The 18,776-nt window shown below is 32.3% G+C and overlaps 1 protein-coding gene across 1 annotated transcript; it reads right to left on the reverse strand.

Moving 5' to 3' along the window:
* Positions 1 to 242: 242 nt before the first annotated feature.
* On the reverse strand, positions 243 to 5,801 carry LOC149528076 (mechanosensitive ion channel protein 5-like). The gene is made up of 10 exons (XM_089808005.1): positions 5,373 to 5,801; positions 4,641 to 5,197; positions 3,894 to 4,017; positions 3,374 to 3,664; positions 3,030 to 3,232; positions 2,733 to 2,793; positions 2,249 to 2,329; positions 1,869 to 2,049; positions 1,418 to 1,421; positions 243 to 411 (listed from the first exon to the last, which is right to left on the reverse strand). The coding sequence occupies exons 1-10, from the start codon at positions 5,799 to 5,801 to the stop codon at positions 243 to 245; spliced, it is 2,100 nt and encodes a 699-aa protein (XP_089664131.1).
* Between the last annotated feature and the right edge of the window lie 12,975 nt (positions 5,802 to 18,776).

Below are 18,776 nucleotides of genomic sequence, written 5' to 3' on the forward strand. Positions count from 1 at the left end.
CAGTAAAGCTGCAACACAAAAAACACAAGACATAGATGTCTCTAAAATTATGTTGAAGGGAACATGTCTTTTATCAAAATAATCTCCCTCACTGAGGAGCTGCTGCTTCTTAATAGTTCCGACCATGCTTCAAGGATGCTCAATCCTACAGCTGTAATATTAGAGGCTAGAGAAAGAGAGAACACATCCACTGCTTAAAAATGTAATATATGATGCTGTAATATCTGCATCATACCATACCCCTATGCAATTCCTTCTGCATATCCGCAAAAATTGGACTTATTCAGAAAGTTCCCACCTTCTGTGGAGAGAGTATTAGATCCACTCCCATTCTTGTTGCTTGGAAATGTGGCATACAGAGAGCTCAACTTGTTTTCAAAGACAAAAATGCTGAAGATTGAGTGACAATTCCTGCAAATTTCATTCTCGTTAGCTCACTTTTAGCATACAATTCAAAAACTATCACTTATATTTGTCAAATGGTTATAAATATACAAAATTAAAAGAGACCATAATTTGATTAGATAATTAAGATGTTGAGGAAACTACAAGACAACTACAAGTCATCAAGTCTTGTTTTCCTTACTGACAATTTATGCTATTTCTACACTGGCAAGTTGCAAAATTTGCTCACTGCTGTACAGATGAGAGAAACATTTTTCTTCAATGCATTGTAAAGAAATCATGCATAGATTTCAAAAACAACACTATTGCTCATAGATTTCTGAAAATCCAATTCAAATATAGCAGTCTAAGGGCAAGCTATAGTAACTAGTAGACACAAAACTCACAAATGTTAATGTTCTTCAAAATAAATGTGAAAATGTGGGTATGATCACAAGTCATAGAGGTGAACAGGGAGGAGGATATTGTTGTGCTCTTTCTCAGGATTCATATTTTCCAGTATTCTAAAGATGTAAATAATTACCTGATTTAGTTTTGAATATGCAACTCTACCACAAACAATATTGAAAATCCTACTGCAAGATTACATTATGTAAGAGCACAGGAAGAATACTTGATACAGATGTGCAGTAAAAATCAGATTTAAAAATACTAGTGCAATCATGCTAAAACAGATGTCAACATCCCACAATGAGTATGTTTCTGTCTGCACTTCATACCTTAGATATTATATGTTCTGGCAAAAGAAGGCAATTCCACAAAACACATACTACGTGTAAAAAGCAATATAACTTTGTTGCCTGCAATCCAAAAAATCATCATTGTAAATTTCAGTGCAGATTCCACAATAGTCATAGAAACAGTATGCAAATTGACAATGGAAAGATTCCCCACAAAAAAAATATTCACCTCTGCTTAAGTGTGGAGAGTACCAAAGAAAGATGAAAATATACGGAACCTTGAAAAAACCAATTTCTTTTGCTAACCACGTCTACTCAATGATAATGCATACCTATCTGCAAAAGGCTCAACAAACTTAAACATGCACGTCTTAACGCAAAAGCTAAAATTCAATTTTAAGTTCCTCAAATATTTCCTTCATTTTCAGTTGCAAAACAATTTTTCAATTTGACTCTTACCTATGTTCTGACAATTTCTTGTCTATCTGAGGCGAAGGCCTTTTCTCACACTATTAATGCTGTTTATCTTCCTGATAAACACATTATATTCTGGGTGTAAATGATGAGACCTGCTTTTAATATGGCTACATGAACAAACAAAACACTTAAATAATAAAACAATCTATGGAAATGTTTATCTCATAAATAAGATAAGCTGAGTTAAATTTAATGGCCTTAAAAGGATATAGTTAGCCAAAATTGATAGAACAAATTCATCAAAATATTATAATGGAAAGGTTAGGAACGTAAATGAAGACTTTTCATATGAACAAATGAACATACTCCCTGCAACTAGAATAAAAAATGTGGAATCCTTGATAGCAACAGCATCTTCAAAATAATCTGCAAGAGGGAAACTACAGGCAAGAAAAAGAGAGAGCATATCAACTCCTTTAAAGGCTGCAGAAATATCTGCATGATAGCACCCCTTGTCCCAGCAAACTTTGTAAGCTATCACAACAATCTATGCCCATTCAAGAATCATAACATACAGAGGCCTCACCTTGTTTTTTAAGCCAAAAATGCTGAAGATATTGAGTGACAATTGCTGTGAAGTTTACTCTCACTAGCTCACTACCATAGCATACAAATTTTTTAAAATATTATATTCAAAGAAACCATAATACTAGTAAATAAAATGTATTTCTACCTGTACTTCATACCTCAGAAATTCTATTTTTTGGCAAAGAACATGCAAAACCAGAAACATGTACCTTGTGCACAAAGCAATGGAGCTTTGTTCCCTGCAAAACACAATCCAAAAGAATTTGTCATTATAATTACCAATGCAGATTCCAAGATAAGTAATGAAACAGTCATTAAAACAAAACAAAGAAAAAGAAACACTTCCAATAAAAATTGTTATTCTTTATTTACCTCAACTCATTAGAAATGAATGAGGATCTCATCTTATAGTAGACCCAGCAAACTTAACAAGCATTTTTTCAGGCAAAATTTGATATTCAATTTGAAGTTCCTCAAGCATATCCTTCATTTTCAGTAGCAATGCAGATCTTCTATTTGATCTCTCACTTATGTTTTGATAATTCATTGTATGTTTGAGGCAAAGGCCCATTCTCATCCTATTAGTGTTCTCAATCTCCCTAGTAAACAAATTATAGTCTGGGTGCCAATGATGATGCTTGCTTTCAATATAGCTGCATAAACAAACACAGTGCCTAAATATTCATACAAATCAAGGAAATACCTGTTTCATAAATAAGATAAGCTAACCTAACCTTACTGGCCTTTACGCCAAAGTGGACCAATGGACCTAGATGAGTTTGTTTATGATTCTCTTGTTGCTGAGATTTAAGAATAAATTTCTAAAACCTTTATGTGATTAACCCAATCAAGTATTTCGTATGTAAGGGTGTTTGCAGATTTATGTGTAACTGTGCCTCATATTATACCATTGCTAAAAAAAATCACAAATAAAAGGACCTGCTTATTCTCTCCTTAAGCGCAGCAATTTTTTCCACAGTAGTAGTAGCATCCACGAAGAAGTCAAAACTCTCTCCCATATCTGGACTCCTATGATAGTTAATGATTGGTTTCGTGGATAATATTGAGTTGGGGTAGTATACTTTCTCGTTATCACTCAACAGAAACACTGTAGTGAAGATGTTCATTTCTTCCACAACCATCTGTACCATTCAAATATCAATTAGTTGTACAGTTGTATTCAAAAACAAATCTGTAACATTTTCTACTTTTTCTTTTTTTGTTCATAGGTGAATCTTCACTCATTTCAGTCATTTGTGAAAGGTAAGAAGGATGACTTTTACCTGAACTCCAACAATACACCGATCACCCACGTCAAATGGATGCATGATAAATACAAACACAATGGCTTCAAAGATTGTTTTACAGGTATTTTTGAACATGAAAGCCACAGGCAGAAGGGAAGTTAATATTATAACAATAGCACGGGTGCTGGCAATGCCCAGAAGTACCAAAGAGAACATTACTATGATTATAACCACAACTGCATTGATGAGTCTGTGTAGCTGTTTAACTGCAGTTTTGGAGTCATTAAGAGACCGGGAAAGTAATTTCCTTTCTTCAAAAACATTCATCTGCCACAAAAAAGATACATTAGTCAGTATGTCCCAAGAAAGAGCTAATAGAACTAGATAATCAGTATTGCCTAGTTTAACTTATTTTGTGCTGCTTTCGTCGGAATAAAATAGCAAAATTAGGTCAAAAGAACATGAAATAAGCACAACGTTCTGAACAAAACCACATCTAGCTATATGTTGGGAGTGATACTTAAAAGCAGTATGGAACTGATTTGAAATAGCATACCACCCAGTTTGCAAGAGACGATTCAGTGATCCTTCCTGTATCTGAGGCTCCTGTAAATTGGGGAAAGACTCTACTCACCTCTGTTTTCCTCATTAACTTCAGCAGGTCATCTTCCTCAATATAACTGCAAAAGATGGGACTCTAATTTAAGTAAGAAAAACTAATTCTGAAACATATTCATTTTCCCAGAAGTAAATGAACCATGAGCCGTGGATTTTCCTGATATTCTCTGGTCCTATTTATGCTAGTGGGTTCATGCTTTTTCCTTGGTGCTTTTGTAAAAGTCAGGTGTTTCAGAACAATGGCATTAGCACCAAAGTGATCATACAATACAAACTGCTGCACATGATGCTTAGCAGAGCCGTTTTGGTATTAGTTCATGGTTTAATTACCAAACACATGAATGGGTACATGGTCAGACTGCAGTATGGTTAGGAACTGGGATACCAATTTCCAATCCATAGTAGTGATCAAGAGTGCTTGCTGATCTTATTGTGTGAGGATGCCAGTTTAAATGGCAATGGCGTTCTGTTAAGACATAAATAAACTGCCAATAGTATTGCCTGCTACAAATTTTTATTGGAACAATCCACCAGAAACTAGAATTGGCATTATCTATGGACTATTAAATGTTAGCTTTCTAATTCTTGAATAACAAAAACAAAGCTTAGTACGGTACCTCATTGTAGGACAAAGCCTATGCGAGGTAAAGGTATTACTTCAAAGAACAAGTCAGTGGATGCATACTCTGTTCCACGCTTAGCAACATTTTCAAATATCCTCTTTGCCTTAATTGCTGCTTGACGTTCACTATCGATCTTCGGATCATGTTTATGGTAATTCAAAGACCTGTCAATTGTGTTAGCGATTCCCGAATGCCTGATATTTCGGATCCATCTCTTCATTTTCCAAGCAGAGACATTCCTCTGATTCAGCTTCTTCAGTTGTTTAATAGTTATCCCATTGGTGCTCCCTTCCTCTTTGAGCCCTGCCCTATCATTATTCTTGTTATCAGGAGGATCTATTTGAATTTCCACGTGTCCTGCATTGTTCGTATTATTTGTATCTGCTAGAGCAGAGGATTGATGGATTTCCATCATTGGGGGCGGAGATATAGTTTCAAGCACATATTGATGGAATATGGACTCCTGAATTCTGTCAAAATATGTTTTCACATGAAAATTCAAAGCCAAAATCTTCACCAATAGTGTCTTGAATAGCCATAGAAATGAGGCGCACAGAAGACAAAGTAGAAATGTCCCTATGTAATCCAACAGGTTTTTGTTCTCGGTAGCTCGCTCCAACTGATAGCAAAAATTCACCAAAATATTAGAATGTAAAAGAGATCACAAATACAAAGAGGAATTTGCAGATGACAAAGAAGAAAAACCCTATCCCCAACAAACAATAACAATTATGAAAATGCATTTTCATTGAGAAGAACAATTATGAAAAACGAGAGTGTGGAACGGTTACTACCTTTTTATCAAATATGAGATGCCAAGCGAGCAAAACTAAGCCGAACCAGAGGCAATTCTTCGCACTACTCCTCACTCCATAGACAAAGTAGAGGACCCTCTTTCTCAAAATGAAATTTCTCTCGATTACGAAAACCCCCACACGAATTATCCAGCCAGAAACGAGTCTCCCGGAGAAAACAAGCAGAGCCATCAAAAACCACTTCCATGACTCTAACCCCCAAATGAAACGTTTCTTCAGAGACCCGACTATGAGGCTCGAAAGCAATCCTGCTATAAGAGCCAATAAAGCTGCACATTCCAAAAAAAGCCATTTGTCAAATCCGGAGTGCTTGTAATTTGGAGGAACCTCCTCTTCTTTGATGGGACCAAATTTTTCTTCGATATCATCTGCAGCTGAGGGACATTTGTTCAGATTCCTTTCAGCCATTCTTGTAGATTTTTCCATTGCATGAAATAAAGAAATCGTATCCATGACACAGTAAATAAACTATGAAACATTGTATCCATGACACGCTATATAAGCTATGAAACACCTTTTCACTTTCCATTCCAGTCCACAATCCGTTCGACTCAAAAACCATTCGCCTTCCCTCCCTTACCAAAACCCAAATTACAGTCCAATGCAAGCGCGAATGCAATCGAAAGAAATAATGAGAACAAAATGACATTTGGTCGTTAATGTGGCATGATAAGAATTTTTATTTGATATTATATTAATAATTATTATTATTGGTTTGTTAATAGATAAACTATGATACATTAATTTACAATTTGATTTAAAGATGGATGTATAGATAATAAATATAAAAATTGTCTTCACTAGTACAATTGAGAATGGGTAAGGTTAGATTCAAAAGGTCAAAGTATATTATATGTGATTAATTGAATTCCTTTAAATATATAATACTAGGTCTATATATAATATAATATCAAATTTATTAAATTAAAAAAATTAATACTTTGAAAAAAGTCATATATACATATTTGTTTTGGAACATTTCATGTTCACATTAAGCTACAGTCCTGCAAGGATTTCGAGAAGGATGTCATTATTTTTCTATTTTATGGTGAGGGAAGCATTGCCTTGTATCTAGAGTTACTTAACGGACACAATGAAAACTTGTCCATCTAGTTGTACTAAAGATGTCTCTAGGTGAGTGTCATTAGCTTCAAAGTTAACAAGGTCATTAAAAGAGTCACCGAGATGAGCTAAAGTGGGAAGAATATCTACTAACAAAGAAAGACCTCAAACATTGAAAGCTTGTTAAATTTATTCAAAGGGAACAATTGGTTGAGTGTCAAATTGGGTTTGTTTGACATCTACTTTAAACCATGTGACAATTTTCTTTGATCCTTATCAAATATTTCACCTTAGATAGGAATTTTAACTATTACTATCATTATCATTTTGTGTTTCTTAATTTTCTTTAATACAAAATCCTTACGAGTTTATCCTTCTTTCTCATCTCATTGTTGGAAAAAATTATTAGGAAAGTTGAGGCTTTTAAGGTGGGGAGGCGGGTGAGGGGGGGAGGGGGGTATGGCAGGGTTCTCTTAATATTAGTGATAATAACTTTTGGAATACTTATACATTACTTTTGAATTGATTTTACTATAGAATTATTATCTTGGATTCTAATGTATCAAATACAATACACATAAGTAACAATTCTTCACTGCATTATGTTCACAAATATATCTCACACATCTATTATTTATCAATTTTTTTTAAAAATATATCACACAAATCTATCATATCAATAATTATACGTTTCTTATGATGCTTATGAAACATTTTTTTGTGTATCTAATGAATACTAAAATCATATTACGATGGTAACCTAGGAACCATATAATATAGTTCTCATTGAAAGAGCTTAAAAGGAAAACATGTTATTCCATCAATATTTTGCAAAAGATTTATTATTATTATGTTAAATTATTGGAAAGCTAGAATTTTCCATATATAATTTTCTTTATAGTTTTCATTTGTGACAAAAATTAACTTCTTTTGTTCCACTAAAATTTCAAGTCCTTTTGTGGTCTCATCTTTGATAAAATTTAACTTGTTCTCAATGTCATTTTTTGGCATATATTTAAAAAATTCTCAAACAAAGGTCTTGCAGTTTTCTCATAAGCCTATATAAGCTTATTGTTTGCTTCTTCAAGATTGTCCATTAATTTCTAATTCAAAGAAATGTGAATTTTATTTTGGCAAATGAGATAAGCGGTAGGCATAGGACCTTCATAAAAAAAGGTTTAATTAACCAGTTTGTATGAATCTTAAAGTAACATATCCAAAAGGACCAACTACATAAAGAGAAACTAATTCAACATGTTTTAAATATTCGATGTTAGTAAGGAGCAATAAGTTTTTACAATCCAAGTTATTAAGGAATTTGTAGGAATATTTATGGAGATGTTTACTTCAACATCTCTTTATCACCTACCTTGATTTATTTTGAAGATTAGTGTTTTATAATGTTCACAACCTAAGTTGCCTAAACCAACTTGATGATGAACCATTAAGTGATTTTAAATGTAGATGTAGATATTGTTATTCAAATTTATCTGAAACGTTCTCTTCAAATTCATTCAATGCATTTACATTTATGTATATGTATACATATAAGGACATTTGTTTTGTTAAATTGAACCTTCTCATATTTATATAATGATATATGAAAATTATTGATTCAAATAGGAAAAAATGAACAAGTGGAATTTTTTGTTGCTAGTGGGCATTCTTTAAACTAGAACTAAAAAGAAAACAAATTACAAAAAGAGAATATATATTAAAAATAAAAATGAAACAAAAAAATGATAAGTAACAATTGAAGATAACACCTTTCACAACATTTATTTTGGAGGAAAATTAATTATCATTTTTATAGAAAAATGTAGTGATCAATGCTCCAATATTCTCAAACATGTTGTATATATATGCAATCACAAGCTATAAAACGGTAGAATCTTGAAAGAAAATTTGATATACTAGATGAATATACAACCTATCATAAAGATATTGAAAAGTATATTATAAAAAAGTTGCAACTATACAAATTTAATCAATTGTAAGCTTTATAAGTAGAGTATTTTATATTGTATAAAGTATGTTTAAAATGAAATAATTAAATTGATAAATTTACAAAAATATAATGTATAGATAATTTAATATTTTAGAATTTCGTTGATAGGCACTAGTACATTATAGGTCAAATTTCCACCTAAATTTTTGACCAAGCTCTTAATTGGCTTGTTCAATACCTTTTTTTGTTTTTATACCCAAGTTGGTCAAAATTTTGACCAAATTAGAGTTTCACAATTTGGTCAAAAGTTTGACCAACTCAGGTTCAAATAAAAAAATAGAGAAAAGTTTGTTTGTTTGTTATTTCATCTCCGCGGCACAATTAGGGTTATTAGAGCTGAGGATTTTAAGATTGCAAAAGCTATTGGAGCTAAGGATTTTGGGCATATCTAATGAGAGGTATGTGGTTGATTGGATAGGATTCAGTTTTAAAATTTTGCTCCATGCTTCCAGCGGATACCACATATGTGATGTCTTGATTTACTATTTTTTTACTTTCCTATGCAGTGCCATTGACATCAAAACTATATATTTCTTCCAAACATGGATTTTATAGCAATTGTGAATTCGATGGTAGTGTGCTAGGGAAAGGGCTAGGTTGTACGTACAAGAATACCCTCATGAAAGTACCAAACAAAGGGTTCCAAAATAAAGCTATTCTTATTGGGATCTCCATTCAAGAGCATAAACCCCTAATGAAGAAAAGATTTCTCCCCATTAGCAATAGGTAATCCCCTTACAGCAAGCCACAAGAAGGGATCTCCTACTAAACAATAGGCCCAACAGGGGAGTTCTTCCAGTTGGCATTCATTATTCTAGGAGCACCTGGTTGATTGCCCAACAAGAGAGTTATTTAGCGAAAGAAAAACTCTGTAAGAATTGGTATCATTGATTTAACTTATAAATGTTTGTCTACTGTTATCAATTTGATATTTTTCTTCTATGTTAAATGTCATGTCTATCCATCCACAAATAAATCACAATCCATTGGTTTTTTTTCTATGTTTGATTAGTTTTTGGTGTCATCATTCTCATCTTTCAAATTATTCGAACAATTATAATCTCCTGTTACCCCAATTAAATCATTGTAAACAAATCTTCATATCATTATATTGGTCATACATGTCTATGTTGGACTTCATCTGAATGCTATAAAATTCTAGGCCATTATATATAAAAGTCTAGGTTTGGTCCCAAACCAGTAAACGTAATCCTGACCTATATTACAATTAAATGAATGCCTAATGAATTGGTGATTCACATCCTCCTCTTCTTATATACTACTCCAATCACAATGATAGTAATTTTTAAAAATGAAATACAAGCTGTTCAAAAAGCTAATTGAAATGTGTTCAAGTAGTACAATAGTCATAATTAGAACAAGTTCAAGAAAAATATTACCAAAAAATAATTTGCAAAACTTCCTTCAAATATTATTTTAAATTTAGGATGCTTTTGTGTTTTTTCCCCTTCTACTATGATTGCAACTAGAGACACTGTCTGGTGATAAAATTCATAGAAACTAAAATCAATGGTGATTATGAAGCTTTAGAACTCAAAAATTCAAAAAAAATTAAGTATACAATATATCAATCATGAGTTTTCACCTACTGATGATACACAAGAATAATTGAAGGAGTTATATTGTGCCCTGACATTGATAGCTTAGAACTCTCCTCTGTAGTCTTTCTAACAATATCAAGGGTATTTCCATGGAGTAGCTTATAGGAAGGACCTCCAATCCCTTGGGCTTCAAAGTACTTTTTTAACTACAGTGGCATCCACCATATATCTCTTGTAACCTTTAAGAGAAGTAATCCTAAACCAGCTGAAGCTAGCACTACAACCCAAAAAACCCATTCCATGATCTTAACCAAGAAGATTTTTCTTAATGAAACACAACACTTTGAGTTTGTTTTTTACTTTAATTTAATTTTCTATCCCCCAATTCCCAATCCTAAAGCAATCAAGGAATATGCATGATAGACAAAGTTGATAGAACATAAACCACAAAAAAAAGCTATCGTCATGATGATATTGTATCATATAAACAAATCAAGTAGGCTTAGCTAGTTGCTGAAAAAAGTTGTGATATTGACAATAGTAGATAGACAAGATTACGTTGTAAAATCATATATATATATATATTGATCAATGCATTACATATATAGTTGATCTTTATTTGTGGTCTTAAACTCATTGCCCGTGCTAGCTATCTTGAGGATATCCGTAAATTTTTATTACCAAGATGTGAGTTGAAACCTGGGGTGGGTCTATGCATTTTCTTTCTTACTACTTTTAAATTACATATGAAAATAGGCTCATGAGTGTTTCATCAACATTATTTTTTAATTTGGTTCTTAAGAATTATGTGAACAATCTTCTTCTTTCAAACATCTTTGTAGAAGTGGGCAGATCATACAATCCAATGCTAAAGAGTTTGAAAATTGATAAATTAAAAAGATTCTGAGATGTAGTTGGATTGAAAAGGTGAAAGATGACTTTTAGTTACAGTAAAACTATGTTAAGTTAAGGCAACAAGTCCATTTTTTAATGGAAGGAATTCATTTGGTAGGCTAAGTATTATTGTGACATTTTTTAGATTATTCATATTAACTTGATTTTTTATTAAGGAAAATAGGTGTTAATGGGACCTTGAAACCCTACAATAGTAAAATAAAAGCATAGATAAAGTGCTTAACGTATTATCAGCATAAAAGCTACTGACAAAAGTAACAGCTTCCCATAGCAAAACAAGTAAAAACATAAATAAATAGGGAAGCAAAGCAAAAAAACTAGGACAAGCCCAAAAAGCCAAGAGAATGGCTCAGGCAATTTCTCTGAGGATTTTCATAGCTTGAATCTCTAGCTTAGTCATTCTTTGAGCCACCTCTTTCAAGTCTAAAAGATCTTTCTCAAGTTCTTGGATGTCCTTCTTCTTTGTGTTGGATATGGTTCTCTTTCTCGAACCATCCTCCAGAGTCTTATCCTTTCCATTGTTGGGATATTGGCCATCCTCCTTACTAGCCCTATGTTCTTCAAGTTTGTTTGTGAGCACCTTTATGTTGGCATTTGATTCTCTTAGAATGTTATATCTTTGCTTAGCAATTCTCTATAGAGTTCCCTCCATAGTCTAAACTCTACTCTTTGGTTCCTCCACTCTATTATCCATTTCCTTTTCCTCCTCTATTTTCCTATTCTACATGCTTCAATTATCCCTTTCTAGTCTACCCACTCTATATTTGAGCTCTTGGATTTCATGGAAAGTCCATGTAGTGGTTCAATAACTCTCAACAGAATTATTTTTAGCATTATTAAGCACATTCATCTGAGGGTTTTCCTTTGTGATTTCACTCAAACTAACAAGGGCAGGGTCAGTTAGCTCCTCCATTTGAATTTTTCCCTCCTTATTCTCCTTAACTAGAGTTTTGATCATCTCTCTCTTAAGCTCCATCCTCGTAGAAATATTATCAAAATTTCTCCAAACTACTCTCCCATCTTTGCCTGAAATCATACATGTGTACTAGCTGGACCCATATTCCTCAACTTCCTGCTCATTCTTTTACCCACTCCGCTACTTCCTATCTTCCTCAATGTTATCCTTCCCTTCCTCCTACTTGTCCTTCTTAGAGTCGATATCTCTCCCTCTTTTCAAACTCCTATTAGACTTGCCCTCAAAATCCTCATCTCTATTTGCAGGCATCTTAATAGTGATGTTTCTATTTCCACCCATCCTCTCCTTACATTCCTCCTCTCTAAGATTATCTTCCTCCCCATTAGCATTATCTCCCTTCATGTCCATGCCCCCCTCCCTCTCATTGTAGTCTCTACCAATTAAAATTCATTTTTTCTAATGACTTTCTATAATTGTTATGTTTCTTTATAAGTACATGATAAATTTTTAACTTTATAATTTATATATATTAATTTTCTAGATTCTGATTTGATGGTAGTCAATTTCTTTTTGTTTACAATCAATGAAATTAGTTGTGAAATGCAGTTCTTTTCTACATGTATTTATATCTCTTCTTGCACATCTACTGCCTATTCTTGTGCATAGAAAAATAGGTAAAAGGTTACATTGATATGTAATAGAGGTTGTATTTGAGAAATAATGCCTTATACCTTGATGATTTGATGCTCTTTTCATTTGATCACAAGTATTGATGTAAAAATATAGTTGAGAGATCTAAGATTAGAATTCATTACCTTGAAGTGCATTGGACACTTATCAAAATAATGGAGGCACCCTTGTTTATATACCTCTCCCAACCATTTTGGGATGCAAATCTCAAATAAGAGTGAAATAGGCCTATAATTCCTACTGAAACCAAATAAATATTGCCCATTTAGATTTGATGCCAAACATTGAGGATAGGGGTAGATTTTAAGGAAAGAGCAACCCTAAGTTTCCCTTGTCCTCCCTAATCATCCTTCTCTTCCCAAGATGGATCTGAATTTGGAACAAAGATCCTACTTGGAGATACACTATTATGAATATGTGTGGAATAAAGATGGGATAAGAAAAAATAGATGTGGAAGGCCACATGGTTTTAGTGGGACCTAGATAAAAAAGAAATTATATGGGGATACAATTTACAATGTTTCGTTTACACTTGTTCGAACAAGTGGATTGTTGGAGCAACCATAGTTTAATTTAGTGAGAATGGAATATATGGGTTGGATGAAAAGGCATCTCAACCACCTCCTCTCCCAATACAAATCATTAGTGCAAATTGGAAATTTACCCATATCATTAACATGATGGATTGAAATAGTTATGAAGGTAAGATCTTTTAAAATGCTTATCAATATGTCAAATTGATTCTTAAAACCCTTATTTAATGTAATCATCATCTCAAGTTCTGCATCAAAATCTGGACTTTGAAATAATTTGTCTAGAGACTAATTATAATTTAGGTATTACATGCTTGCAAATAGAGCCTAAATATCTCCTCTTTTGACAAAAAACTCCAACATTCAACAAACCTTGGTTTCTCTTTCATGTGATGTAGTGTTTTCAATTGAGAACCTCTGAAATCATAAAGTTCAAAAGACATATGGAGGTCATTTTACATATTGTTAATCTCTACAATCATTATACATACTTCATAAGATGATTATGTATAACCCACTTTATTTGACTGCCCAATTAAATGATATGCTCACTCTTTGTAAGAAAGTGAGCAAAGATCAAGACTTCTTAAGAGTTTTCCTGTAGCTAGGTATGCTCACTACTTTCACTTAGCACACAAGAAAATTCAAGGTCATATAATTTCTTCGATTTGAGTGAATTTGAGCAAGGTGACAACTTAGCACAAAGAGAATTGTAAGAAGACAAATTTTCATTTATTATAATATAGGTGAATTTGAGCGAGGTGACCAAATTTATTTTTCAAAACCATATGTGCAGATATAAATATTAAGTACAATATGTCCAATATTTTTCTAGATATACACATTAATTAGACCAAATTTTTCTTTCAAAACCATATGTGTAGATATAAACATTAAGTACAAAATGTCCAATACTTTTGCAGATATACACATTAATTACACTCAAAAAAAAAAAAATTCAAAACCATATGTGAAGATATAAATATTTACTACACCATGTCTAATAATTTTGCAAATATATTCTCCTATGAAGAAAGACCACGTCTGGCAATATGAACCCAAAAAAAACTAATGAGACAATTGTTAGATTGTGGTATCAGTTCTAAAGAAAAGATGATAAATATAATTGTCCTTGCAAAAAGTGTAAGGGCTTAAAGAATTGAAGAATTCTAATCACAACATCCCAAAGCCATTGTAGGCAACATGATCACATTGAAGGGGGCCACGATTTTATTCAATTGGTGAATGTGGATTTCCAACTGGAGGAACATGAAGGTGTGAATATCTAATTGAGGATAATGCTCCCATGGAAGAAGATGATAAAGCGCTAGATGACATAATTAAAGAAGATGGTATCGGCACAACTAATGAAGATGATCATGATGATGGTACTAGCACATTTGATAATGATGATGAAGATGGTCTTGATATACCTATACTTGAGAAGTCATAGGAGCCCCTATACCAGGGCTCCCAAACAAATCTTCTCTCTACTATAGTGTTGTTGAACTTGAAGGTTATGAATAGTTTATCTAATGTAGCAATGTCATGTATGCTAAGGTAATGTCATTTTTGTCATCTTCAATTTTACCATACCATTACTATTTATTATATTAACAATCCATATTTTTTTTTGTAGGTTGATAGGTGAGTTTTTGTTAACACCATCAACATTTTGCCTCATTCGTATTGAAAATTATCTACCATTATGAATCAAATTGGAATGAAGTATCAAACAATAATACGTGCATGTCCCAATCATCACATTCTATATCATAAACAACATGAATTTGCAATAGAATGTCATAATTGTCATATTAGTAGATATCGGTCAGATCAAAAAATAAAAAAAGGTGTCTCACAAGGTTCTTTGATACATTCTCATTATTTCACATCTTGAACGATTATTCAGGTCTACTAGCTTGGCACAATTTATGGATTACCATACACACAATAGAAGTTGAGATGACATTATGCCAATGCTTGTAGATGGTTTTGCATTTAAAGACAGAAAAAATATGGCCACACTTTAAAGAATAACCTCATAATCTCAAGCTTTTATTAGTAGTGGACAATGTCAATCCATTTGGAGATATGTGATATGTTTATTCAGTGTGGCTTGTTTTTGTTATTAACAATAACATTCCTCCTTAGATGTCCATAAAGAGGGATCACATAATGTTGTGAATGATTATACTACGTTTTTTTAATTTAATAGTTATCTAAATTAATTTATATTAATACATCAAAATGGTCATAATAATTATGTAATGTTTATATTCATTCAATTACTAAGTAAGTACCAAGTTAAAAATATGAACATGTATATTAAGCCCCTTATTAACAAGTTGTTGAAGTTATGGAATGGGGTCACTATGTATGACATCTCTAGACCAATAGGACAAAGACAATTTCAATTCCACGCAATGCTTGTATGGACAACACATGATGCCCCTAGGCTAACTTATTTTTGTGATATACTATTTTGTTAAGGTCACATATTTTTGGTCTGTTATACTGCTTACACATTATTGTTATATTTTAAGTTGTGCATGATAATTGCACAAAATCCAACTATACATGATCTTTTAGGTCTTCAAACAAAGGGAAAATTTGCATGTCCAGTTTGTAATCCAAAGATGAAATCTTGTCATTCAAGAAGTTTTGGAAAGCAAGTGTTCAATGAGTTTGGGTACTTTATCCATAATAATCATACATATTGAATTACTGAAAAACATCTTTTTAATAGAAAAGAAGAAACAACATCAAAGCCACAAAGAATGACACCTCATCTATCAAGGTTGGAATATGATCGACTGAATCGCCAAGGTAATGTCTAGTTTGTGGTCCAAAGTTTGAAATTTATATTTTGATATTATCTTTTATTTATTAATGATGTAATTGGTGCTTATTAAGGTCATCAAGGAATTAATGACCAACTTCCTAGAGCAATAAAAATTTGTCCTACTCAATTTAGTAGGTTACTAGACTACAAGGATCTCTCAATCATGTATTTATTTGATGCTATGCATATTGGAAAGAATGTAACAGAGACACTATGGAAAATATTGGATGGAAGGTATGACAGAGAAAAAATTGTCAAAATTTGTAATGACATTCATGAATCTAATCATGCATTAAAAATTTTCATTCAATCAAATAGCAATGGAGACCACATAAATATGAGTGCCCTTTCTTGGTTATTAATGAAGCAGCAAAGTGATGCATTAAAAGAAGTCATTAAAAAAACAAGATTTTCCATTGGGTTTGCTACAAATATAAGTGGTCTTCTATCAAAGAAAGGTGATTTTGGACCAAGATTGAAAACAAATGATTGACATATTTTCATCAAGGTAAGCCGTGTTATCTATTTATAATATATTTGTAAAATTTTATGTACTACCTATTGTCTTATTTCATAATTTATTAAAAAGATCATTTTTTAATGATTGCAGTACGTTTTACCTCTATCTCTCATATACTAGTTTGACAATAGTATTAAACAAGTTATATATGATCTTGGAAAATACATGAGGTTAGAAGTGTTATTTCTTAGATTTTTTGTACATATATTATATTTATGACTCACTTTACTTTTTATGTAATTTATTGTATATTTTTATCTAAAATCTCATATATGTTTTTGTATATTGAATCTCTTTTAGGTGGTTATCATCTAAAGAAATTGATAAAAAATGAAATAAAATATTGGAAGAGAAAAATTTGATAGCTTATGTTTGAAATGAAAAATGGTCCATCTTCAACTTTTTTCAATGCTCAAGAACACTACCTCATACATCAAGTTGAGGAGAGTGGATTGTGTGGACCTATACAAACTAGGTCAATGTGGATGGTTGAGAGGTACTTAAAATTTATGAAGGGCTTGGTTTGGCAAAGAGAACATCTTGAGGGTTCTATGGTAGAGGGATCATATATGGTATACCATAACATAGTGTACATTAGTGAATATCTTCTCAAGTTTGCATCAAAGATTCATGTAGATCACATTTGGGATCCCAACTCCATTAATAGATTTGAAGGGGAGTACTTGATGGGGAAAGGTAGATTGAAGAAAGTGAGAGGTAATGATAAGATGGTATTGTAGTTAATTAATTCATATCCATCGTTAATATAAGTTGTTTCTAACTAGTTTAATTATTTTCTTTATAGTTGGTCATGTGTGGGATGCACTACATTTGTATATTGCAATCAATCTTGATTGGATGGTGATATGGATTCAGCAGTCTCAAGGAAATGGTCACTCATTAACATGGGACAGTGTTGCATCATTAGTTTAAAAAGCTCATTGTAATGGAGATCCCAATGTTATGCCAATGGTATTTGATCTAGCATATGGCTTAACAAATAGAAATGTATGTAGAAGATTACTAATCATAATTCATAAGTTTAATATCAACTAATAGATCGATGCAAATAATCTTGACAGGTTTGAATAATTGCAAATCAAACACCACAAAGCTATGTACTACGATGGTCATAAATTTCGTGTAAAAAAGTTAAACAAAATGAAGAAAACTTGTGATTATGGGATAAGTGTAGTATTTGAGGTCACCAATATTTTGTCTAGAAATGATATACATCCTCAATAATATGAAAATTGATACTATGGTATTTTGAATGATATACTTGAGTGTGACTTTAATTCATTCAAGTTAATTCTATTTGTTATCAAATGGTACAAGCTAGGGTTGAATCAAAATGATCTTGATAGGACTATTATTGATTATGATAGTGGATCTATAATAATTAATACAATGTCATTTGAGCTAGTTTGAGATGAACCCTATGTTCACCCAAGCTAATGTGAGCAAGTATTTTACTTTGGTATTCCACATAAATTAGGTTGATCATTTGTTGTTAGACATGATCCAAGAGGAAGGTTGATAAAGTATAATGTGATGGAAGAAGAAGATATTGAAGAATCAAAAGATGAAGTAAATGATGATCATGAACAACTATTATACAATGAAGAAGAAGAAGAAGATGATGATTTTGGTGATGCCAACAATGCTGATGATGATTATGATGATCATGATCATGTTGATGAAGATAGTGATGATCAAGGCAATGATGGTCATGATAATGGTGATGAAGATGATGATGATGGTGGTGATGAAGATGGTGGTGGTAATGATAATTATCAAAGTGACAAGTACGATGATGGTGATGATGATCATGACATAGATGAAGATGATGATCAATGACATGACCAATGAAATATATGTTGACATATGATCAGTGTCAAGTATGATGCAATCATGATTTACTAATATATTTTTTGGGTAAGTCAATTACTTTCATTACATTATTGATTGCTAAGAATTACTAATCCTTTTCATAGGGTAACATGGCTACATCACAAGGTATAGGTGGGGATGTACTAGCTCACACACCTTATTATGTTCTTTTCTTTATGAATTTAGAATTATTTTGATGGAATCTTATTGATATTGATGTCACAACTTGATACTTATTGATAGGGAAAAGTGAACATGACAATAGATCAAATGTGAACTAAAACTTAGGCGTCATTTGTAGATGACATCGCATGTAGCGATGACCCCATCTTCATCGCCCATAAACTTGTAAAAAAATATAGCGATGAAATTCTTGACCTTTTCCTCGACCAAAACATAACGAGGAGATAGAGGCACTAAAAGAAGAATTGATACTTAG

Source organism: Cupressus sempervirens, chromosome 11 (genome assembly GCF_028749045.1).
Source record: "Cupressus sempervirens isolate cs-2001-9-10 chromosome 11, ASM2874904v1, whole genome shotgun sequence".
Classification (NCBI taxonomy): Eukaryota; Viridiplantae; Streptophyta; class Pinopsida; order Cupressales; family Cupressaceae; genus Cupressus; species Cupressus sempervirens.

Coding starts and splice junctions, on each gene's coding strand:
- LOC149528076 (XM_089808005.1), bottom strand. CDS start 5,801: ATGGCTGAAAGGAATCTGAACAAATGTCCCTCAGCTGCAGATGATATC. Junction 4,018..4,640: donor GTTGCTAAGCGTGGAACAGA/GTATGCATCCAC, acceptor CATCTTTTGCAG/TTATATTGAGGAAGATGACC. Junction 3,233..3,373: donor GGTGTATTGTTGGAGTTCAG/GTAAAAGTCATC, acceptor TGAATGGTACAG/ATGGTTGTGGAAGAAATGAA.